A 22395-nucleotide genomic window follows, 5' to 3' on the forward strand; every position below is an offset into this window, starting at 1 on the left:
TTCTAATTTTAGAATTAGTTTCTGACTCTTGTTTTTCGTTTTGATTGCAGTGATAGTGATTCAATCAAGGTTAATTTACACTATGCAAGCGTAATGAATTAAAAATACCAATATAATCTATCAGAAGGATTATAAAGAATTTGTCTTCCGTAGTTTAATCACATGTTTAACTAAAGACTAACATATACATCCACTAAATCATGTTAAACATAGTTGACGTCGTCTAAATCGATGTGTAAAATCTGAAAATTTTAAAAGTTTGTGTATTAAATGAGAAGCAAAAATTAGTTCGTGTATTAAATGGGGATCCAAAATAGTTAGTGTATTTTATTAACAAAGAAAAATTAGTTCGTGTATTTTACTAACAAATAAAAATTAGTTTGTGTATTTTTAAGGAATTATTTTTCATAAATTAAGCACATGTTTAATTAAAAACTAACGTCGTCTTCGCCTCCGTTAAATATAGATAACGCCGTCTAAAACTATGTGTAAAACCTGTGAATTTCGAAAGTTTATGTATTTAATAGGCAACGAAAATTAGTTTATGTATTAAACGGGGAGCCAAAATAGTTTGTGTATTTTATTAGCAAATAAAAATTAGTCTGTGTATTTTTAAGGAATTTCCCCTTATATTTTTGGTGTTTGGAAGCCCAGCCTTTTGCCGTAAGTAGGATAAATCATAAAAACAGGCAATCTTTGATCATAAATAATTACATTATAAATTTTATCGTTTACACTGGTGATTCATGAATTTTAGTCCATGACTAACAAAGGAAATGTGATTTGAGTATTTCTAATATATTTTTATTTTATTTTTAAAATACAGTATTTAAAAAAATGGAAAGATAAAAGTATACTAATACATATAATTATTTTATTTTTGAACATTTTTATTTTAATTTTTGAAATGCATGAGTGAAAAAAGTGAAATGATGTTTAAGAAAAAATTATATGAAAATCCAGCAAAATATATATTAAGTTTGATTTTCCTCCATTTTTAATAATTGACGTTTAAGAAGAAATTTTTTGTTCCAAATTAGATGACTTTGAAAAATTTATGTAAAATTTATTAACAAACTAATATTACATGAGCAATAATACTATAGATTTTATTTTATTATTTGTTGAATTGTAGTTATGTAAGTAATTAATGATGCTTTTATTTAGAAATTATCAATCCCACAGATAAAAAAAAAATAAAATACTAACAAATCTTTTCACTTTTCCGGGTTTATTCGTTTCTTTACAGTACAAAACGTATAAAATTAACTCGAAATGTTAATAATTTGATTAACTTCAGTGGTTTATTAACATAAATAAATAAATTGTTAAAAATTCTCCATTTATTATTCATACGGTTTGAGCTTCCATGAAACCACTAAAACCCCCGGTGGCTTGTAGCAACCGTGGCGTGATTGCATGTGTCGGAGACGTCGGATAAGAAACCGGCGACGAGGTCGAGAACCTAACGTGTCGTGGCGACTCCATAGATCTTCTTGATTTCGAACCAGAAGTCTTCAAAACCCCTTTGATCTCTTTCTCTAAATTAGGTCCCTTGTCGAACAAGAAAGCCGCAGAAACAGGATCATCTTGATCATTACCGCCTGGACCACCTTTAATTAGTTCAGAAGGCAAGTCAAAAAAATGTCCACCGAGATCAGCACTGTCCTCGTAAATCATAGCCGAAGACGTCCATGAACCGCACTCGAACCGCTCTAGTGAGGCTCGAGCGGACAGCACCGTAGTGTCTCTAATGGAAACGGTTCTTGCCATGGATTGAGTAGAAGTCATCGTGGTGGTTCTAGTGTACGAGGAGTCACCTTTACGAGATGATCTGATGGGTTTACCTTTGCTAAAACCTGGTAGGTAGAGACACAAAGCGCTGCATTTGAACCTGTCTTCCAACGTGTTGATGCTTTTCGCGTTAGCGGTATTGATATTGCTTTTGTTAGAATCTGTTTTTGAGAAGAAAGAGTTGTTTCCGCTACTCTTCTGAGAGAGAGTCTTGGCGTTGGAGGAAGAGAAGTCATGGTGATGATGATGTCCATTTCTTGATTTGTGCACCATCATGTCGACATCGAGCGGTGGCTGGCAAGCACATCCTTCACCGCAAGATTTGCTTCTTCGAAACGCAGCGGCTGCATCTTGGACGAGCATTAGGTCAAGAACTTGTTCCGTGGTCCTGTCCTTCCAGTTATGACTAGTGCTATGTCTAGGTGACATGGCTACTGAGTTTGGGAGGCTGCAACTCATGAACTTAGTCTTATCTTGATGATCCAACGGCTGAGACAATGCCACGTCGTCGATGTCTTTAGGCCTTGAGGATATCATGTCCAAGCTCCCGTTCCTTGACAATAGAGATTTAGGATCAACAGAGATTTGTCTCTCGGAGTCGGAGTGCATACTTGTCTTCTTGATCAGAATCTTGGGCTCGTCCCCACGGCCTAGAACCTCAAAGTCATGCCAATCCTCCTGACTACTATCGTCCCTGAAGCTGAGAACATCTGTCGCCATTTTTTAATTTTTCTTAAGTTGGTCTGAAAATGAATGAGAACTGATTTGAAATAGACAACCACAACAGATTGATTGATACTTATATGCGGAGAATAATGGGTTGCACGTCTGGTGACTACTTTAGTTTGTAGTCATGACTAGCACGTATAATAATGTAATGTAACCTAAAGTGTTTTTGACTTCATTTTCTAAAAATATGAAAATGTCCAAATACAGTTGACGTGGGGTGGGGACATATCCAAGATCAAGAAGATAGATCTGCCTGCACGAACTACATAATAATTATAATATAATCAAAGTGTTTGGAGGTGCATCATCAGTAAAGACCTTAAGTCATTAATTAAGACAAGGAAAAAGACACTGATTATGAAGAAAATCGTCTTCAGCTTCTATGAAAATTGTGATTAAGCATACGCATCCTTTGATGGGTCATTCGAGGGAAACAAGACAAAAATATACGCCATATATATTTATACTGATAAATCTTATTGAACAAACTTTATTGAATTGTGTTGTTTCTGAAGCGGTATGTAGCTCATGTAGACTGATCGCTAAATAAAAACGACCGCAGTTCAAAGTTTTCTAAATATTATAGATTATGTACGTAATCTATCACTAAATTATCCGTAAATTTGCAATATTTTCTGATTACCATTAATGTGCAATACAGGTTGATCAAATCGTATCGTTAACCAGTTGGCTAGATATTTGTCTTTTTACCCCAAAAAAAACACTGGACTATTTTTATTGTTTTAGGGTTTATAAAGTCTTACATGGAGAATTAAGGAAGAGATGGAAGTGCAAATAGAGGGAACTTGCGACAAACATCAATACTAGATGCTTCATCTAGATCATGCTTATCATCTCCAAGTGGTCCTACCTCGATTCTCCAGTCGAACCGGTTCACAAGGTTGGCCATGTAACCTCGGCCAAGGCTAATGCAAGCCCTATTCCAGGACATTTCCTTCTCCCTGATCCAAAAGGAATGTACTTTTGATCATTTCCATGAAAATCCAATAGTGAGTCTAAATGTCTCTCTGGCCTAAATTCATCTGCGTCTGGGCCCCAAGTTGCAATCTGTCGTTGGATCGCCCATACATTTATTTGCACCTGTTTTATATATACAAAATTCATCTTAAAAAAAGATCTTTTAATTTGTAATTTAAAATCTTAGATGTCATCTTTATATGTAAGATGAAATGACTTGCATATGATCCTGCAGGTATGTCATATTCGTTTAATTTGACATCCTCGCTTAATTGTCGGGGAATTAATGTACCGGGGGAGGTAACCGAAGCGCCTCTTTGATCACAACATATAAATAATTCATCTTTTCAGCTTCTTTCTCCGATACATATGAATTATGAGGTTGAACAGAACGAATCTCATCTTGGAGTTTCTTCATACACTTTGGATGTCTCATAAGCTCTGTCATTGTCCATTCTAGTAGTGTGAAAGTTGATGCTGATTCTCCGAACAACATATTCTTAGTTACACCGCATCTAGTGATCATGAGTTGATGACTTATAACTAATTCATATACCGTTTTGTAAAAGATGACATTTTAGAAGATTTTTTGTTTAAAATTAGAAGATGTTTTAAATGTAAACTTTTTAACAAACTATTTATATTATGCAATTTATTTTTATTGGTTGAATTATGGTAAGATAATTAATGAAGTTTTGTTTAGAAAAACAAAATTAAATCATTTTAAAAAAATGTAAAAGAAGGAGAGTGACTTTGTTTTACCAAGAGAAGGGTTTTCAAACTGGTTCTGTCAAGCTCGAATGGTGTCGTCTTATCCCTTTGAGTTGATAACAATATATATCAACACAATTTAACTGGTCTTCATCTGCATCTACATGCTCTTGCACCACTTTTTCCAGAAAGCTGTCAATCTCGTTCTTAAGTTTGTCAACTTTTCTATCAAAACCTCGTAACCTTAGTTACCCATGCCAAGCTAGGAATGTATTCGCCGATAGGGGAAGCACCCAAGATCTCCATGTATCTTCTCACTAGGTTATTGGAATAATCTTCACGTTCGTCGCTGCTATATTTCTTTCCCAATACAATTCGAGCTATCACATCATTTGTAAGAGTCATTAGGAGTTTGCTTAGATTTACCCGTGAAGAGGATGAACTCGCTTTCTCAAGCTTATCCATCATCACATTGATCTCTTTTCTTATATTCTCAAAGGACCGAACCGTTTTGCTGCTAAGGAGATTCTGGACGCAGATACTCTGCATGCATCCCAAAACATTTGAAGATAATGGTCTACGTGAACAGATCTACTCAGTATGATTTCAAGTCAGAAGTCCATTAGTCCTCATGTATATTAGCATAAATAAGGTGAAATAAATATAATTAACAAAATTACAAGATAATTCCGAGATTAACGAGGAAAAAAATATTTTCTCAAATAGGACATTAGAAACACATTGAAAATGACTAATGAATGTGACAAAAGGGTACCTAAACCAGGTCCAGTCCTTGGTACGTGCCACAAGTGTACTTGCACTCGGTCCAAGAAAATTTGCAAGTTTTTGGTTATATTTTAGGAATTATTTTTCCAAAACTTTAGGGTATTTTTTTGTGTACAAAATTCTTCATTGTTCTATAAAACTTAAATGATTGGCTGACAAAAAAAAAACTAAAATGATTGCACAAGACCCACAAAGTAATTAACTAGTCGGATAATACTAAAATTAATACTCCCTTATTTCAAAATAAGTGATATGAGGTTTTTCATACCGGATTAAAGAATTAATAACCTTTTCATTTTAGTTATTTTTGCATAAAAATAAAATTAGTTATAGATAACTCAATCAATTAAAAATTATGGTGTATAATACAAAAGTACACAAACAACACTAAATTTTATATAAAATTTTGAAAAGATCATCTAATCTAAAACAGAGTGAATATATGAAACCATGACCAGCTTATAAATTGTCACTAATTAGTTATTTGAGTTGAAATATATTGTGAATTCAGATGAATCTAACTAATACTAAAAAGGATACATGAGGAGTAGTCAGATTGTCCACGTCGGATTGTTAATTCGGCCAATAGGATTACTTTATTTTACCACATCATTAGCTCTTCTTTACTCTGAATTTATACGACTGTCCTGTTTCGCCTCTTTTCTTTTTTTTTTACTTTATGTTTCGCCTCTTCTACTTCTCCATCGTCGTTGCCGATTGATTAATGCAAATCTCCGTTTCTGATCCACTTTCAATCATTCAATCATTTCTTTACTCTATCTTGATGAGTGAGCAATCTTTCCACCTCCCTTTGTTTCTCTGCTTATATATTGAGAAACTCTTTTGTAGAAGATTACATTGATTCTTCACATCTCAGGAGCGCATCTCATGCTTCCCTATATTTCAACGACAACTCACCAAGCCATTAGATTCGGGATTACGCTTCCGTCTGATTCACAGGCCTCTAGCCGCTTCATCTCTCTCCTATTACATGTAATCTTAACCTTCACCGCCTTGCCAAATCTCAGTTGTAACTGTTGTCTTCCATCACCATGCTTCATCAAAGTATCTACATGACTGTAACAGAGGAAAACCATTCAGGCTCTTCAGTATCCATCCTCTCTCACTATATACTAACAGAAAAGGGTAATTTCCACCTTCTTCGAAACTGGTTTAGTTGTGGTTTTAATGTGTTATATACTTCGAAATACAGGGAAGCAAGACATCAGCTCTCGATCATTACTACGCTGGCTGGAAAGGAGTATTATGATAGTTCCGAACAAGTAAGCTATCTTTTTGTTACCTTCGATTATATTCATCCTTCATATGTGCAAGTGCGTAATATTTATGTACATTTGTTACATTGTAGAGTTATGAAGGCAGTTATAGAAGACTCAAGTATGTTGGTTACGAAACAGAAAGTTTCCTCATACTGACTTTCTTGAGAGAAGTATCAAACGTTTTGCCGATACCCTGGGACCCTTTGATTCCATGTAATTTTTTTTTTTTGAACAACTGATTACATGTAAGTAAAGCTTCAGAATTCGATGTACCTTTATTTCAGATTGTATTTTTGTGTGTGCTGATTGTTATAATTCTACTAGTGGTGGTTCTTTCGACCTCCAGTTTCCTTTTTTTCAACCCATCAAGTTTAAGGAACACAAGGCCACAAAAGCTCTTAAAACTGCTAAAACCAGTGGTTGAATGAAAAGTTCTCAGAACATTTGGAAATCGTGATAGTTTAGAAAGAACTACTTTGGTTTCAGCTGAGCCCAAAATCTTATTTTTGAAGAAGTGTTGATAAGGAGCTCACAATCGGATAGTAGCCACTCATATACAACTCCAGAATTAGTTCTCACGATCATTCATATACAACTCAGGTAGCCACTCAATTTGATAGTAGAACATTTTACTCTAGGTTTTATTCCTGTGATGCTATTGATGATGACTTCTCATGGTTTGGAGCTTAGTATCTTAAAATTTTTGTGTGGAGGTTACATGGTAAGTGTGTGTCCCACATCAGACCATATTATGTATTTGACTCTTAGTTTATAAGTTTTCTGGTATTGTCCTAAAAATATATTTTCCTGTCATGTTGCAGTTATGGAGTGTTTTATATGGGGTATTCTCTTCTGCAACGAGGACTAAAGGGATTAAGATCTAAATTTTATATTTCGAGATCGCTAACACCATTGTTAAAGGTATCACACATTTGAGAGAGGCCGTGTTACCTTCAGGAGGTGTACAAAACCAATATCAAAGGATATGGATGAATTCTGGAGGATAGTGCTACAGACTAAAGGTAGCTCCTGCTTTGAGAATATTTCTCTATTGTTTATGTATACCTTCACACTGTTTTTCTATTTGTGGCTTGGAGATAATTAAAGCTATGTCCTGAATAGATAATCGTTGAAGATTTTTTTCTGGAGAGGTAGTGCGTTTTGAGTTTGTGTTTTTCTTACGTCCGATGATGCAATGTATTTGATCTTCATGATGGCTAAAAAGTAGACATATGTATCCTGAAAGCACTACAAGGAGAGACAGCTTTAAGTCAAACTATGGCATACACGTAATAACAGAGGTGTAACTAAGCCAAATAAGATAAAAAGTATCGAATATTATTCCATTACTCTAGCTATAAGCCAAAAATAAATAAATAAAACATGTAAAAGTAGAGTACGATAGATTCAAATGGAATAAAAAAATTTGAGATACTATATCAATCATAAATATCCTGTTAGATAATTTGTGTGACATACAATGACGTGCAGATTTCATATAAATTCATAGTCTAAACATGTTTAAAAAAAATTAAAATGAAAAATTGGAGTTTGAACTAATTTGTGAAATTGTATTTACCTTCCACAATACGATTAGATGAAAATATAAAAATAGAAAAAATTAAACCAAAATAAACAAACGTTAAAGAGAATAGATTAACAAAAAAACATAGTTAAATTTGAAGAAAATAAAGTACATAAATTATAAATAATTTTTATCATTTCAATGTAACAAAAAAACAATTTTCAGTTAATTAATAACCAATTCAACTAATACACCTAAAAGATCAAACATTATTCATCTTAGTTTATTAGCGAACTATTGCTAAATTATAAAAACTAAAACAATTTTGATGAAGTAAATATAACAGAGGATATAAAATTGAAATAAATTCATATTATTCCTCTTCCCTCAGGGCTGAAGTTTTTGGCAAATAGAATTGGGGAATATACATCTGTTTTTTTTTAACTTGGGAATGAGAAAATGAACAAAGAAATAAATAATATTTTACATTTAAATATTTAAATAATATTATATATCAAAATTCATTTAGTATATACGAGAAACCCGGGCGTAGCCCGGGAAAATCTCTAGTAACAATAAATAAGGAAAACAAACTTATGGATGAATTATCTTTTGTCCAGAATCTTTTTTTTTTTTTTTTTGTGCACTCCTTTTGTCCAGAATCTATTTTATTAAAACATAGCCACATTTTGGACCAAATCATAAGAGCTACTAAACTTAAATATATTTCTAAGATTTTCATTAAAACTATTTTAATCATTACATGTACAATATAAAACCATTTAAATAGAATACAGTTTCAGACATAAAATTATTTTACCGTTAAATAATATTATTTAATCATAGATATTCATTCTTATTCAACAAAGATCTTAATAATTAAAAATAAATAATTAAAATTTGCAATATTTATTAAATTATTATATAAAATTATTTTTACTATTTTAGTTTTAATTTCAAAAATAAAAATAAAATCTATGATATTTTAATATATTAATTAATTTTATGCATATATATATTGAACTATTATTTTAAAATATAATCATAATTTGACAAAAAATCTTTAGATCTACATGTCTTCTGAGTCTTCTTCATACCCTGAAGCTTTCTCTGAAGATCAAGCTTGCGTGTAGCAGACACCATGTTGTACTTCTTACCAAAACTGAACCACACTTCTTGAGCAGACTGAAGACCATACATGGACCGAAGAGCTTCTTCAGTCAGACAACCAAACAACCACGCCATAACCAATTGATCTTTTCTGATCCATCTAACAAACTCTGGGTTTGCTTCCTCTGCAACTACATCACCATTCCGCACTGTGACTGTTGGTGCTGGTCGAGGAGAGGACCCATTGATGAACCCAAAAAGAGACTGGCTAGGAAGAAAAAATTCAAACTGAGTATTCCAAAAAAGATAGTTTGAAGATGAAAGTTTTAAAGTGACACATTATGAAATGCTTAGAGTCGAAATAGAATCTTGTTGTTCAGCCATGGATACTCACTGGTGCTCTGATACCATGTGAAACATACAAGATTTACTGAAGATGAAAATGTACTTTGTATTTCATTCAACTTAAAAACGGCTTACAGAGACGTTTCGCCTTATATACAAAAAGACAGAAGGAGATATCTTTAACCTAATGTTCACGTTAGCTTACCCCAGCATCTAAGGCATCAAATTTGTTAAAGGTACAGAGAGAAGAGGCTGGCGTGTTGGTGTAGCAAGCTGGCTTCTCCGTACTCAGGTAATGACAAGAGTGTGTGTTCTTCCTTTGACTCAGACACGCACCAAAAGCTAGTGCAGAAACCTCAATGGGCTTGATGGGCTTAACTACGGTCGGCCCATATGTGTTTGGTCTAATATAACCAAGCTAACGGTGTGACGCTTCGAAGTCGGATGGTTACTGAAAGTACACCAATGTACATCTAATCGCTTTGATATTTAATGGCTAGATGGTCTATTAACTCGAGGAAGCTTTCAGAATCATATTGTATGATGGCATTTGGGATCGTTTAGTTACTCAAAATAACATTTTACTTAAATTATTTAAATAGACTCGCATATATTATGACAACATGCATAAACAGTGTGGTTTTCGAATTTAAAAGACACCCATCATATCTTAATCAGTAGAAACCAAATACATGACGTTGTACAAGAGGAAAAAATGCCACACTTGTTAATCAAACACGCAACAATACTCGTCAACAATTTCAAAGACGGATCTGATCGAGGAGCATAGAAGTCATATACTCCTTGATTTTTCCTTCGACCCTTCATCTACATTATAGGTGGTAGCGATCATGCGTCCAAAATCCATGGCTGCCTTAAGAACACCACGTCCCACGGCAACTGTCGTCAAGAACTCTTCATTTAGTGTCTTATCGGCATCTGCAACAATTTTATTAAGTTCCCTAATAGCTTCCTCTAGGGGAACTCCATATTGCTTCATATAACAGTTGATCGCATTTGTGACATATCCTCTACTCATGTCATCCTAATCAATACGTGTCATGAGTTGGATAGATAGAACAAAGGATGTATACATACGAGAGATGTGAATAAATTATTTACGCATTTGTACCTCATAACCGGTTATATCATTCCTAAGACGGCCTTTGATACATAAAGCTTTGACGAGCTTCGGTCTGGACTTGAGCCACTCGTAAGCTTCCTTAGTAGCTGTCTTTCCCATAGACATAAATATACCTGCCAAAGTCAACACGCTACGATCTCTTCCTCACCAACCTCCATGTACTCCTTAAAGCTAGGTACGTGAGCCACAAGTCCCCATTTTGCGAGATCAAAGTTAGCTTTCGCACCTATCTTGAACTGTGCATGCGCAAAAGTTGGCAAACATGTCGTTTTCAAAATGATTTGAAATAAATACCCATAATCTTTTTTCCTTAATGTTATGATCCTGCGAGTTCAATAAATAACAAAATCCAAAGCTATGGTAGAATATATTATCACTGATTTAATGTATATTTTATTTACATATTTGTCCTCACTGCCCACAACTTAACCATACTCAAAAGGAAAATTTTGATTGGTTACCACAAGCAATTATGGGTTTCCAACACAAACATTTATATATTAGTGATAAATTATTTCCACTTTCAATCCTTTATATATTAATTGAGAAACATTACAACATTTTTTTGTAACCACATGTCATGTCACCATGAGAATAAAATTCAGAATTTGTAGAAAAATGGGTTGGTTCATCTTAACTTATATTATACTTTTTATTAAACTGACTATTAATTTGATAAATAGTGTACAAAATAATATTCTCGTATTTTCCTCAAATAAAATCTACCGAATTGCCTAATATGTTTGACGTATATATGACAATTAATGATTATGAATAATAAATATTTGATAATAATTTTTTTATCTTAGCTCTTTTTTATTTAATTTTATATTATTAAAAGATATTAAACAACCACATTAATCATATAATAATTTTTTTTCTTATATGTTATATTTTGAAACGACTATAAATTACTAAAAACGTTAAATATCTCACACTAACAGATCAATGGTTTAATTGTTTTTGGTAATAACAAAATACAAATGATCATAAATCGTATAAATATGAAGTCTCATTTACTAGAAATTCATATTATATATTAATATAGTTTAAAATTAAACTATATAACATAAAAAAATACTTAAATATGATAATTTTGAAATTTTTATTGAAAAAGTATTGAAACCTTAATATTTAAATATTTAAATTTGCATTCATAAAATTGCACAATATAAATTTTGTGTTAATCACATGAGTATGAATTCTCAATAATAAATATTTATATTAAAATATTATATATATATATATATGTCCATGTTATTGAAATTTAGTTATATACCATATAAAATAAATAAAATAATTGTTTTGATTTATTTACCAAAACAATATCGTAAATAAACAAGATGTATTGTTTTGATTTATATATTTAGTCTAATTTAATTATATACATTATAAATAAATGAATACAAATAAATAATAATAGATAAAATTATTTTTATATATAAAATTCATTCCGCGCAATTGCGCGGATCTAGTGTGTTTACAATTTATAACACGTTTAGTTGAGGTGAATGATTTAGGGGTTCATTGTGGCTCTGATATCAGTGAAATAATATTATAGGTTTCTAACTAAGAAATAACAATTAGTGAGGTTTAATCCACGCTATTTAGGGGCTTCTAACATCTCCATTTTGGATGTGAGATATGCTAAAATTTACCTCATCTTTAGTGGCATCCAAGCTGTACAATCTTCCTTCTGTCTTAAGTACTCTTTCCAAATCTTCAAAAATCTTGAATATGGAGTTCAACACGAATTTCAAATAATCAGGTTGTTTATCCATGGCATCATCAGGCGCCCACCTATACATTAACAACATCAGCACAATCATAATAATTGTTTATTTGAAATTTTGATACCTTTTCAAGCTGTTGAAAAGGCTTTCAGCCTCAGGAAGGGACGCATATCTGTCGAATGTGTCATCTAGAATCTCTAAAGAGGTGAAGAACTGAGTCAACAACATCCTTGAACGTAAGAGTTGTGGCTCAATAAAAATTGGTAGCACAAAGAAATAATTTTCGACAATTCTGTCTCTGAAGTAGGGTGGGAGGTTAGATGCAAACCCGAGCTCATTGTACCATCTTGCATCCACATATATATACATGTGTCGTTAGAATAACATATTTAAAATGATCTTAAGTGAAGCCATATGTAGAACTGATAGTAGATTATATTCTTTGTAATGATTTTGAGTTCTTGAAGGTATTGGAGCTGTAGGAACTTGAAATTGAGCTTAGCAAACTTTAGCAGCATCTCATCATGGTCTTTTTCTTGTTCATAGAATGGGATATACTCCAGTGGAACTAAAATCTCCATGTTCCAATGCTGAGATAGAATGAGAGCACTTTGTATACGCACAGAGAGAAGAGACGGGCACGTCCCACATGCAGCAATTGAATTCAAATGGCTCGATGTAAATATCAATGCCTCGTCCAATATATCATCTTTCCTCGTCCTCAAATGCGTTGCTTCATACAAGCTCAACATACCCTTGGCATCTCCGGTTAGAGAGTATTTGAAACATCCATTGTTCATTTTGAATCTTCTGAAAATATCTATTGACCAAGAGATGGATCAAGATGTCAAACATAATAACTAGAGACAACAAAAACTTGTATGAATATGACCAACAGCCTATTTAGAGACTTCTTTACCTGAAGATATGTTGTGACCGTATCTCCTAAAAACCCAAAAGATGATGGACACTGTGTACAAATCATCTTCACCATCCATCATCTCCTCTATCTTTTCGAAGCCCTCTTGTAGAGTCTCATTAATCTCGTCCTTAAAGTGATGTGCAAGACCAAGGCTCACCAACACATATATCATAAGGATTCTCTTTTTTGTCGAGTCGGACCCTTGAAAAGACATGAGTTTGTTCTTCACTTTCGGACTTAGTACATCCATTTCTTTCGTAAGCGCATCCATTTCCTAAAAGTAAAACATGTATGTACGCATGCATTTCACATACATATGTAATATATATGTGTGTGTCAATATGTGTATGATATATACTTACCGAGACATCGTCAGAAACAGAGTGGAACCGATCAGTCCATGGAGAAGGGAGCAATTTCATGTACTTGCGATTGCTTGTTTGCTCATCACAAGTTGGAGAAGTCATTGCTTTCAAGCGTACATACTCTGAAGGCTTAGTGGGAAGTGACTTCGGCGGAAAGCAAGAGAGTTTCCTTACTGGAAACAAGTTGTTAGGAGAAAGAAGAAAGAATTGAGATCCATGTTTCGGCCCCAAAAGCGATATGGTTTCCATGTTCAATAGCACGTTTGATACGGAATCCATTTTCATCATCAAATTTATAGGCACGGAACACTTGTTCACCCGGCTACAATTGTAGTCGCTGATTAGGGTTTTTTTATTGTTCACTCAAGATATTATAATAACTGTAAGAGAACACAGTGGTAGTGTAATCAGAGCACGAACACGATGGTATCGGAGAGGTAGTGGATACTCTCCCCCATCTAACACGTGTTGACACGTGCCTGATATTTAACCTATCTGTATCTCTTAGCTGTGGATTAAATTATGGGCTTTGTTTTATTATGATGTCGAATGTTGCGACAGATGAGATGCTCTTTTAAACCAGATATTTAATTAAAGCCAGACTGTATCTTTAAAAAGAACACTGTGGTAGTGTAATCAGAGCACGAACACGATGGTATCGGGGCGGTAGTGGATACTCTCCCCCATCTAACACGTGCTGGATATTTAACCTATCTGCATCTCTTAGCTGTGGATTAAATTTGGGTTAGTTTTTATTGCTACACTGACTGTTGTGGCAGATTAGATGCCTTCTTAAACTGTATAATTTTAGTCTTGTTTTTATTACTACACTTGAGTGTTGTGACAGATTGGATGCTTTCTTAAACTAGATATTTATTAAAGCCAGACTTACTGGAGGTTCAAACGTTCAACTAGAGTCAAATGTTCATCATTAGATGTACAACTCTTTGTTTAGTATGATATTTGTTTATTTTGGACTTAAAATCATTTCTATTGAATTTTTCTTTTTTAAATAGAGTATAATGAAGTTCAAAATATTTTGAAAGGAAAATAGAGTGACGAACAAAAAAATACAATTGTTTACTCATTTTCTTTTACTCCATTATAAAATAGAAAATAGAATAAGGATGGAACATTTGTTATTCTAAAATAGAATTTGGAAAAACAAATGTAGTGGGATTGGATATGCTTTAACTTTTGCAGATTTGTTTTTAAGAAAATTATGTTTCCAAAAAACTTCATAATAAGACGAATTTGATAAGATATACATATATATTAGACATTTTCATGTCCAGTATGTAACTAGTTAAGATACGTGTTTTGCGCGGAATAAACATTTTATATATAAATTATTTTTATGAATTATTATTTGGTTAATGTTCTTACATATTATGAAATAAATTAAAAATATATATGCTGAATAATTGAAAAAATATTACTGTTACACAAATAATTAAGCTGACACATATACATAAATTAAATAAATCACTTTTTATTTACAATAATTTGGTGGTAAATAAATTTAAACAATTATTTTCTCTATTTTCTTATTGTATATAAATAAATTAAAATAATATTAGATATATACTATATTTTTATATAACTATCTATTAAATGAAACTATGATCGTTTTAAGAAAAAAACATTTAAACCACTAATAACAAAATTTTCAGTGTGGGACTTTTAATACTTTTAATAATTTATAATATTTTTTAAAAAATTAAATTAAAATTTCAAGATAAAAATATTAAGTTCTTAATACTTGTTCAATGCAAAATTTTAATTTAAAATATTTATTTATTTTTATAAGGTACAATTTATATATATATATAATATATATTATATTATATATCAATCTGAATATCTACCAAATGTGATTTTTACTCATATGGTTTTATGATCATTTGAATCTTACTATAACAAAAAAAAAATTAAAACTATTGATCACAAAATTTTCAATGTGATATTTTTAACATTTTTGTAATTTATAGTTGTTTTTAATAATTAAAAATATAACATATATGAGAAAGTCTAAATTTTTTTTAATATAATTGTTTATTTTATTTTAATAATATAGCATTAAACAAAAATAATGGAGGATTTAACCAAAAATAATAATAATGGAGGATATGTAAATTGTTATCAAATCTTAATTATTAAATTATTAATTATCATATATATTTTATTCACTTTTGGTAATTTCTTAGCTTTTATTTAAAGAAAGAAGAAAAAGATATTAATTATAGATTGTTAATTAATTTTACGGTTATTTTAAAGAGAAATATATAATATATACTTAGTGGACCAACATATTTAGAGTTATAGATTGTTAATTAATTTTACGGTTATTTTAAAGAGAAATATATAATATATACTTAGTGGACCAACATATTTCTCTAAAAATTTTAAGAAGCATTCTCATGTCATAGCTAAAATGTTATAATGCTACTCTTTTAATATATAGGGGATAATATAACATTAAAAAGAATGGAGGATATGTAAATTGTTATCAAATCTTAATTAATAAAATTATAATTGTCAAATCTATATTTATTCAATTTATTAACTTATGTTTAAAATGTTATCTTTTACTATGTTTTATTTAATAAAAAAATTTAAGTTTAATAAAAAATTGTTTAATAAATTTTCTTTAAGAACTCTTAAGTAAGAGACTTGTAATGGAGGACATAAATGTTTCGGGTCTCTTAACAGAGTCTCTTAACACACTTTATTGATTAAAAGTATTAAAGAATAACTATGAGTATATGGGATAATGATGCTCTGAGAACAAATTTTGGAACAGCTCCTAACCTTTTTATTTCTGAAAACATCAGCTACAACTTCTTCACTAGACGTAGGTATTAGGGAACTCGTCCCAGTCCCCTGATCAGTGGCGGATCTAGAACTGCATTTAACCGGGGGCACATAAAAAAAATTCACTATATTTTATAACTAGATGGGAGCACTGCCCTTGATTAACGTTAATTACTTAAAGAAAATGAAGAATGAGACGGGGTACGTGACCCCGTACTTCCCTTACTACGTCTGCCCCTGTTCTTGATCCTTTTAATATTTTTGAATTGCGACTAATCCGTTTTCCAGCAAATTGATGCACCTACTCAAGAACAGAAGCTAAGTATATATCTCGTACAAGTGTTGATAGAGATGCGCATGCTAGCTAGAACCAGATTATTGCTGCGATGAAATCCGCCACTCCAAGTAGGTATGTCAAATGCGACAGTGTCCTAATTATAATGGACAAGTTATATATGGACATATTTATTGGAAGTTGGTTTAAATGGGTAAATTCAATTTTCTCCACCAAATATGGGTTTGGACCTCATGTCACTTGGTAGCTGCAAAACGCTTAAAATTTAGGTTAAATTAATATAAGAAGAATCATTTAACTTTTTTATGTTAGGGATAATAATCAAGAGAGTCATTACTCATGTTTTCGAGTAGGACACTAGCTTTCGATTTCTGTCTAGACGAATTTTGGTTTGAGAGCAAGGTTCAGTCGACAAGTACATGAGGAAAAGAGACAAAGTCGAACCCGTAGCCATTTACTAATAAAGTTAGCGATGAAGAAAAAAATAGCCACTCCATAAAGACCCAATTCAAAACGTTTCAAAGCCATTTACTGAGAAATCTTTGTAATTGGAATAAAGTCGAACCATAGCCACTTACCAAAAAGAAAGTTTAACAATTTGGAAAACAAAAAAGGAAGCCACTAACTCTCGTTTCTCTAAATTACAGCCCCAACAAACAAAAAAATGTAGAAATGTATCTGGAACCCTAGTTCCTAGAAAGATGTAAATGTACTTTTTAATCTATGGAAACGTTTGGTTCCTCCAACGTCAAATTTCATTTCCACCTGAGAACATATGAACGGAAAATGATGGATTCGTTCCTTCATTGGTGGTTGTTCATGCGTTTCCACCAATGATGTTATGGTAGGCTCTATATATCCATGGATTAAATCAATTCATACATATCTTCTCATGCAGGTTAAATCAATCCTACTAGTTTGTACCAGTCAAATTAGTCACAGTTACGACATCTCAGACGAATTTTTGGTGGTGTAGTAACCTGCATGATCAAAAGGAGTAAGCTGGACCTTGCCTAATAAAACCAAAAATGTTCGTACCTAGTCTATATAACCAATAATGCCAGTGTTGGATTGATCGTGTCCTAAACATTTGTTGTTCTCAACAATCAGTAAATTGAACTCATGATACGTTGGGCTAGTGGTTTAGCGTGAGAATTGGGTCCACTGTGTTCATAGTTCAATCTTATTGGAAAAGATGATTTACACCAGTGTCATTTGGGCTTGGTCCGAACTCCTCCCAATTGACAAAAGAAAACAATTAGTAAATAGAAATTAGAGTTTAGGGAACAGTTACTAATTGTCTCTTAGTTGAACTAACTATTCTAAGTTTTTTCTTTCTAAATTTCTTTCTAAAGCTTTCATATGCTCGAAGAAAATTAAAAGTACAAGACTGAGACGTTCATTTTAGAAAAAGTAGCATGCTCAAAATTATAATAATTGGCTGTCTTAGGCTTTTCTTTTTCACTTTAGGCAACCAAAGTTGATAGGGGAGGGCCAGCCTCCTCTTTGTTCTTCTCAAAGGTTAGGCAGCTCAATAATCTAAAGCCGAAAACAAAATGGAATAAACTAAAAAGAGCCCATGAAATAGCAAAAGATAGATAAATTCGTTTCGATTTTCACTAATAAATAAATGAACTAAGGTATTCTTCGTCACATCTTTCCACGCCAAGTTCAAACCCTTATTATATACTCATTCCATTCTTAAAAGATTCATGTTATAGTTTTTTCATACTTATTAAGAAAACATTTAAACTTTTATTTTCCAATACATTATTTTTCTTAATTAACTATTCCCAATAACTTTTAACCAATAAGATTTTATTAAACATAATTGTATTTTTTGAAAAGTATAATTTTTCATTAAGTAATGTCTTGAAAATATAAAAAATGTATCTTTTTGAAACAAATTTTTTTTCTAAAAAATAGATCTATAAGGAACAGATGGAGTATTGCTCTATAGTTTCTTCAGATTTCACCTTATGAGTATAAATGTGTGTTCCCTTCAACATATTTGTTAATTCTAGTAGCACATTACTCTCGTTCATAGAAAAATTCTTGTAGCTCTTAGTAAATATATAAGTCAACAGACAAATTAATTAAATGAGATATATCATGCAACAGGTCTAAGTAACTATTTCTTCCATTGTTATTTACAGAAAATGTGAAACCAACCAATATTTTCATTAACTAAGTTAATTTATAGATAAAACTCATTTCAGTTGTTGTTTTATTGGAAAACCGGAAAATACTAAATTGAAGCTTAGACTAATCCACAAACCTTATGGAGAAAGACCAGCATTTTTACTGTTTAAGTTTTATGCAGCTGTGAACTATGGCTAAAAATATAGTGTGTATTTAGAATAGATCTTCTACACCCCTCCCCCCGCAAATGAACGAGCCACTGTGTGATATTTTTTTACATAGAAATAGTTTGTCTTTAGAAAGTATAACATACTAGTGATGTAGTTTATCATATAAATCCGATGGGTCTTTTTTCAAAGAAAATTAGAAATATAGTTTTAGAAAAGGGAAAAATAATCGTAAAGGGAAGTTTACGAAATAATTAGATAATAATTGTAGATTGGCATGATGTGAAAATTTCGAGGAGATTTGGCTGTTGAAACATTGGGTACAGAAACAAAATCCTTGACAGAGAAGTAATTAATTTCTTTAACAACATAAAACAAAAAGAGCAGCACAATTACCAAAGATTCTAGTTACTTTGGTTTGTACTAGTTTTACTTTTAGTGTTGGGCAAAGACATTGCAAGGCCTCTTAAATCTGATGGATTATATTTTTATTTTTAGTTAATTGAACATAAAACATTAAAATGACATAAGGTATACTGTTTATTTCACAGTATATGGTGTAGTTAGCAGGTGATTCCACCCGAACTAAACAAAAACTGAATACTGCTTTTCTAAAAGCAAAATTGATCACTACGTTCGACAAAATGATAAGACAGATAGAATTTAGCTGAGAATAATATTTGATATTAGCAACATATGATATTTGTGTGAGTGTGTTTTTATATGATATTTGCCTGTTTATGGAAATCCCTTTCGATTACAAAAAAAGAAAAATGGAAATCCCTTTCATTGTACCTTTTTAACTGGTATCGTAGAAGTGGTTTATATATGGGTTAATTTGCCATCTAACTAATTTTGGAAAGGAAATGAAGAATATGTCACTGATTTTGACGTTATTAACTCAATAACATTTAGTGTACAATTATGCTGGTTATGTCCTTCCTCTTTCCAAGTAATCGGTAACAGAAAAAAATAGATAACGTCGACATAAAGAACATGTGAACGAGGATGATTATATCGTTGATGATGAGTATGTGTATTGGATTATTGGTTATATGGTCTTGTGGTATTTATGGTGGAAGATGCATGCAAGAAGGTTGAGATATAATCACGGTTTACTAAAGAAGAGAAACAACGATTAACACACCATTGATGACGTTATGTTACGGGTACAAAATAATGTTATAAATTCTTTATAAATACTACAGTATAAAATATAATAGTTTTCCAAAATAAAATCAAGTATGGTTCTAGCTACTATTCCATTTACAGATCCCACCAACACTCCCCTAACATCCCCAAAACACTAAACCCAACTCCCCCTCCCCAACCCTTAAATACTAAACCCTAAACCCGAATCACTAAACCCAAGCCCTATTCTAAACCCTAAACTCTAATCATTAATCCTAAATCCAAATATAAAATATAATATAAAGTTATAATACATATAAAAAATATGTGAATAGAAAAAAGAGCTATTCCATTTAACGCAAATGACATAGAAATACGAGAACGTTGTAGATTAAAAAATACCCAAATATAAAATATTATTCCATTTATAGACTTCACACCAACACTCCCCTAACATCCCCAAAACACTAAACCCACACCCCCTCCCCAACCCTTAAATACTAATTAAACCCATCGTCCAACCCCTAAATATTAAACCCTAAACCCCAATCACTAAACCCAAAACTTATATTAAACCATAAACTCTAATCATTAACCCTAAACCCCATAAATAAAATACAATATAAAGTTATAATACGTATAAAGAATATGTGAATAGAAAAAATAAGCTATTCCATTTAGCGCAAATGGTATAGAAATACCATAACGTTGTAGATTATATAGTTTTGTAGTTTGAAAGGTGAAAAAGAATAACATTGCTCAATCATTAAACAAAATAAAACATGATAAACATTATATTACTTATTAATGATTAATACGAAAAAGAGAAATGTTAATATGCCATCATGTTCCATTTCATTGAAATAATATAGAAATACAACGGGAGTGTATATATTAAATAGTATAGTAATTACATTTCTGCAAATAATACTACTATGTTATATACCTTTTTACATTGAGTAGTTGCCGAATCATCTTCTACATATCCTCATATATTCCCGACACAACACACATTCATCTGTCCACCACCATTACTTTTCATCACCAGATTTACATAATATCCCAGGTCCATCTTAGATTGTGGATGTTCCAGTTCTGTTTGAGATATTAATGAGTGAAACAGAGTGCGAAGACAGAAGGTGGAAGGAATTGATTTTTTGATTCCATAGAGTAATCGCTGATCGGAAAAAAATTAACAGAAATAAATTGATGATGAAAACATAAAAAAAATAATAAACAGATGTAGATGTTAATTGCAGATATCTGGGAAAATAATGAAGAAGACAGGAGAAAAGGGTTAACCGGTTGTCTTCAAGGGTAGTTCGGTATATATTTTAGAAAATACGTTGAATATCTTGGTCAAATTTTTTTTTAGTTAGTTACCTAATTATAAAATTTTTGTTGGTCATACAGTCCAATTTCCCTTTATATATTGTATATGTATATATGATTTTTACCTTAATTGGAATGGTTGGACATCCTTTTTTGGGTCATCTAGTAGTTATATGGAATAGTTGGACATGTTAAGCACGTAAACAATCACTAGTAAAAATCCAACGCATAGCCACTACAAAGTTGTGGCTATAGAGCAAATTATCGTGGCTATAAAAAAAACCAGCCACGCTTAGATGTCCGAAAAGTAGCGTGGCTATAGCCTCGTGGCTAGAAATAAGCGTGGCTTTTCGTGGCTAGTAGCCACGTTATTACCACGCGCGTTTTCGTGGCTATAATAGCCACGATATAATATTAAGACGTGGCTATTGCTAGTGGCTATAATAGCCACGATATAATATTAAGACGTGGCTATTGCTAGTGGCTATAATAGCCACGATACTGCCACTTATTCGACGTGGCACTATTAGCCACGGTTTAAAACGGTTTTCAGTGGTTATTATAGCCACGATTTAGCTACTAAGATTCAACATTTATAGTATTCACTGTTTTGAAAAACATTCGGTTTGATTAGTTTTAATTAGCCAATTTTCATATTAGAGATTCATTCAAATTATTAAAATTGCACATTCAATAAACACAGAGCTTAATATACAAGATAGTCAAGGTTCAACATTCATAAAAAGTTACATAAGACAAGGTTAAAAGTTTTGAGTCTAAGAAGACTATCAAAAGACCTTGTTACAAAAGAGGTTATGAAATAAAGTACCAACTTCTAAATGCCATTGAGAGGATTAGGCTGACCAGTTGGTGCTTGAGCCTGATGATCAGAAGTCTGTCCAGTAGGTGCTTGCGGGGGCCTAAGTGTTTGGAGGAGCTGATTGATTGCTTCCCTTGTTGCTGCAAAGTCCTGCCTCATGTCTGAGACGTCCTGTTTCACCCCAGCAACATCAGAAGTGACACTTTGGAGGGTTGTCTCAAGACCGCCCACACGCATCTCCAGGTCCAGATTGTGGGCAATACCATTGGGGA

At 32.1% G+C, this 22395-nt stretch overlaps 1 protein-coding gene, 1 long non-coding RNA gene and 2 pseudogenes across 3 annotated transcripts; 1 reads left to right on the plus strand and 3 right to left on the minus strand.

The window, feature by feature from the left end:
* Nucleotides 1-417: 417 nt before the first annotated feature.
* Nucleotides 418-2612, minus strand: LOC106384698. The gene has a single exon (XM_013824626.3). It carries the CDS (start codon nucleotides 2512-2514, stop codon nucleotides 1351-1353), a length of 1164 nt encoding a protein of 387 aa, XP_013680080.3. The 5' UTR covers nucleotides 2515-2612; the 3' UTR covers nucleotides 418-1350.
* A 132-nt stretch (nucleotides 2613-2744) lies between these two features.
* On the minus strand, nucleotides 2745-5023 carry LOC111215239 (annotated as a pseudogene).
* A 29-nt stretch (nucleotides 5024-5052) lies between these two features.
* On the plus strand, nucleotides 5053-6631 carry LOC111215360. 2 transcript variants are annotated; one of them, XR_002664345.2, is made up of 4 exons: nucleotides 5062-5786; nucleotides 5876-6144; nucleotides 6212-6281; nucleotides 6368-6631. It is a non-coding gene; the product is annotated as an uncharacterized LOC111215360 (long non-coding RNA). The 2 variants fall into 2 exon arrangements; XR_002664344.2 differs by having other exon boundaries at nucleotides 5053-6144.
* A 3191-nt stretch (nucleotides 6632-9822) lies between these two features.
* On the minus strand, nucleotides 9823-14662 carry LOC111215043 (annotated as a pseudogene).
* Between the last annotated feature and the right edge of the window lie 7733 nt (nucleotides 14663-22395).

Source organism: Brassica napus, chromosome A8, assembly GCF_020379485.1.
Source record: "Brassica napus cultivar Da-Ae chromosome A8, Da-Ae, whole genome shotgun sequence".
Lineage (NCBI taxonomy): Eukaryota > Viridiplantae > Streptophyta > Magnoliopsida > Brassicales > Brassicaceae > Brassica > Brassica napus.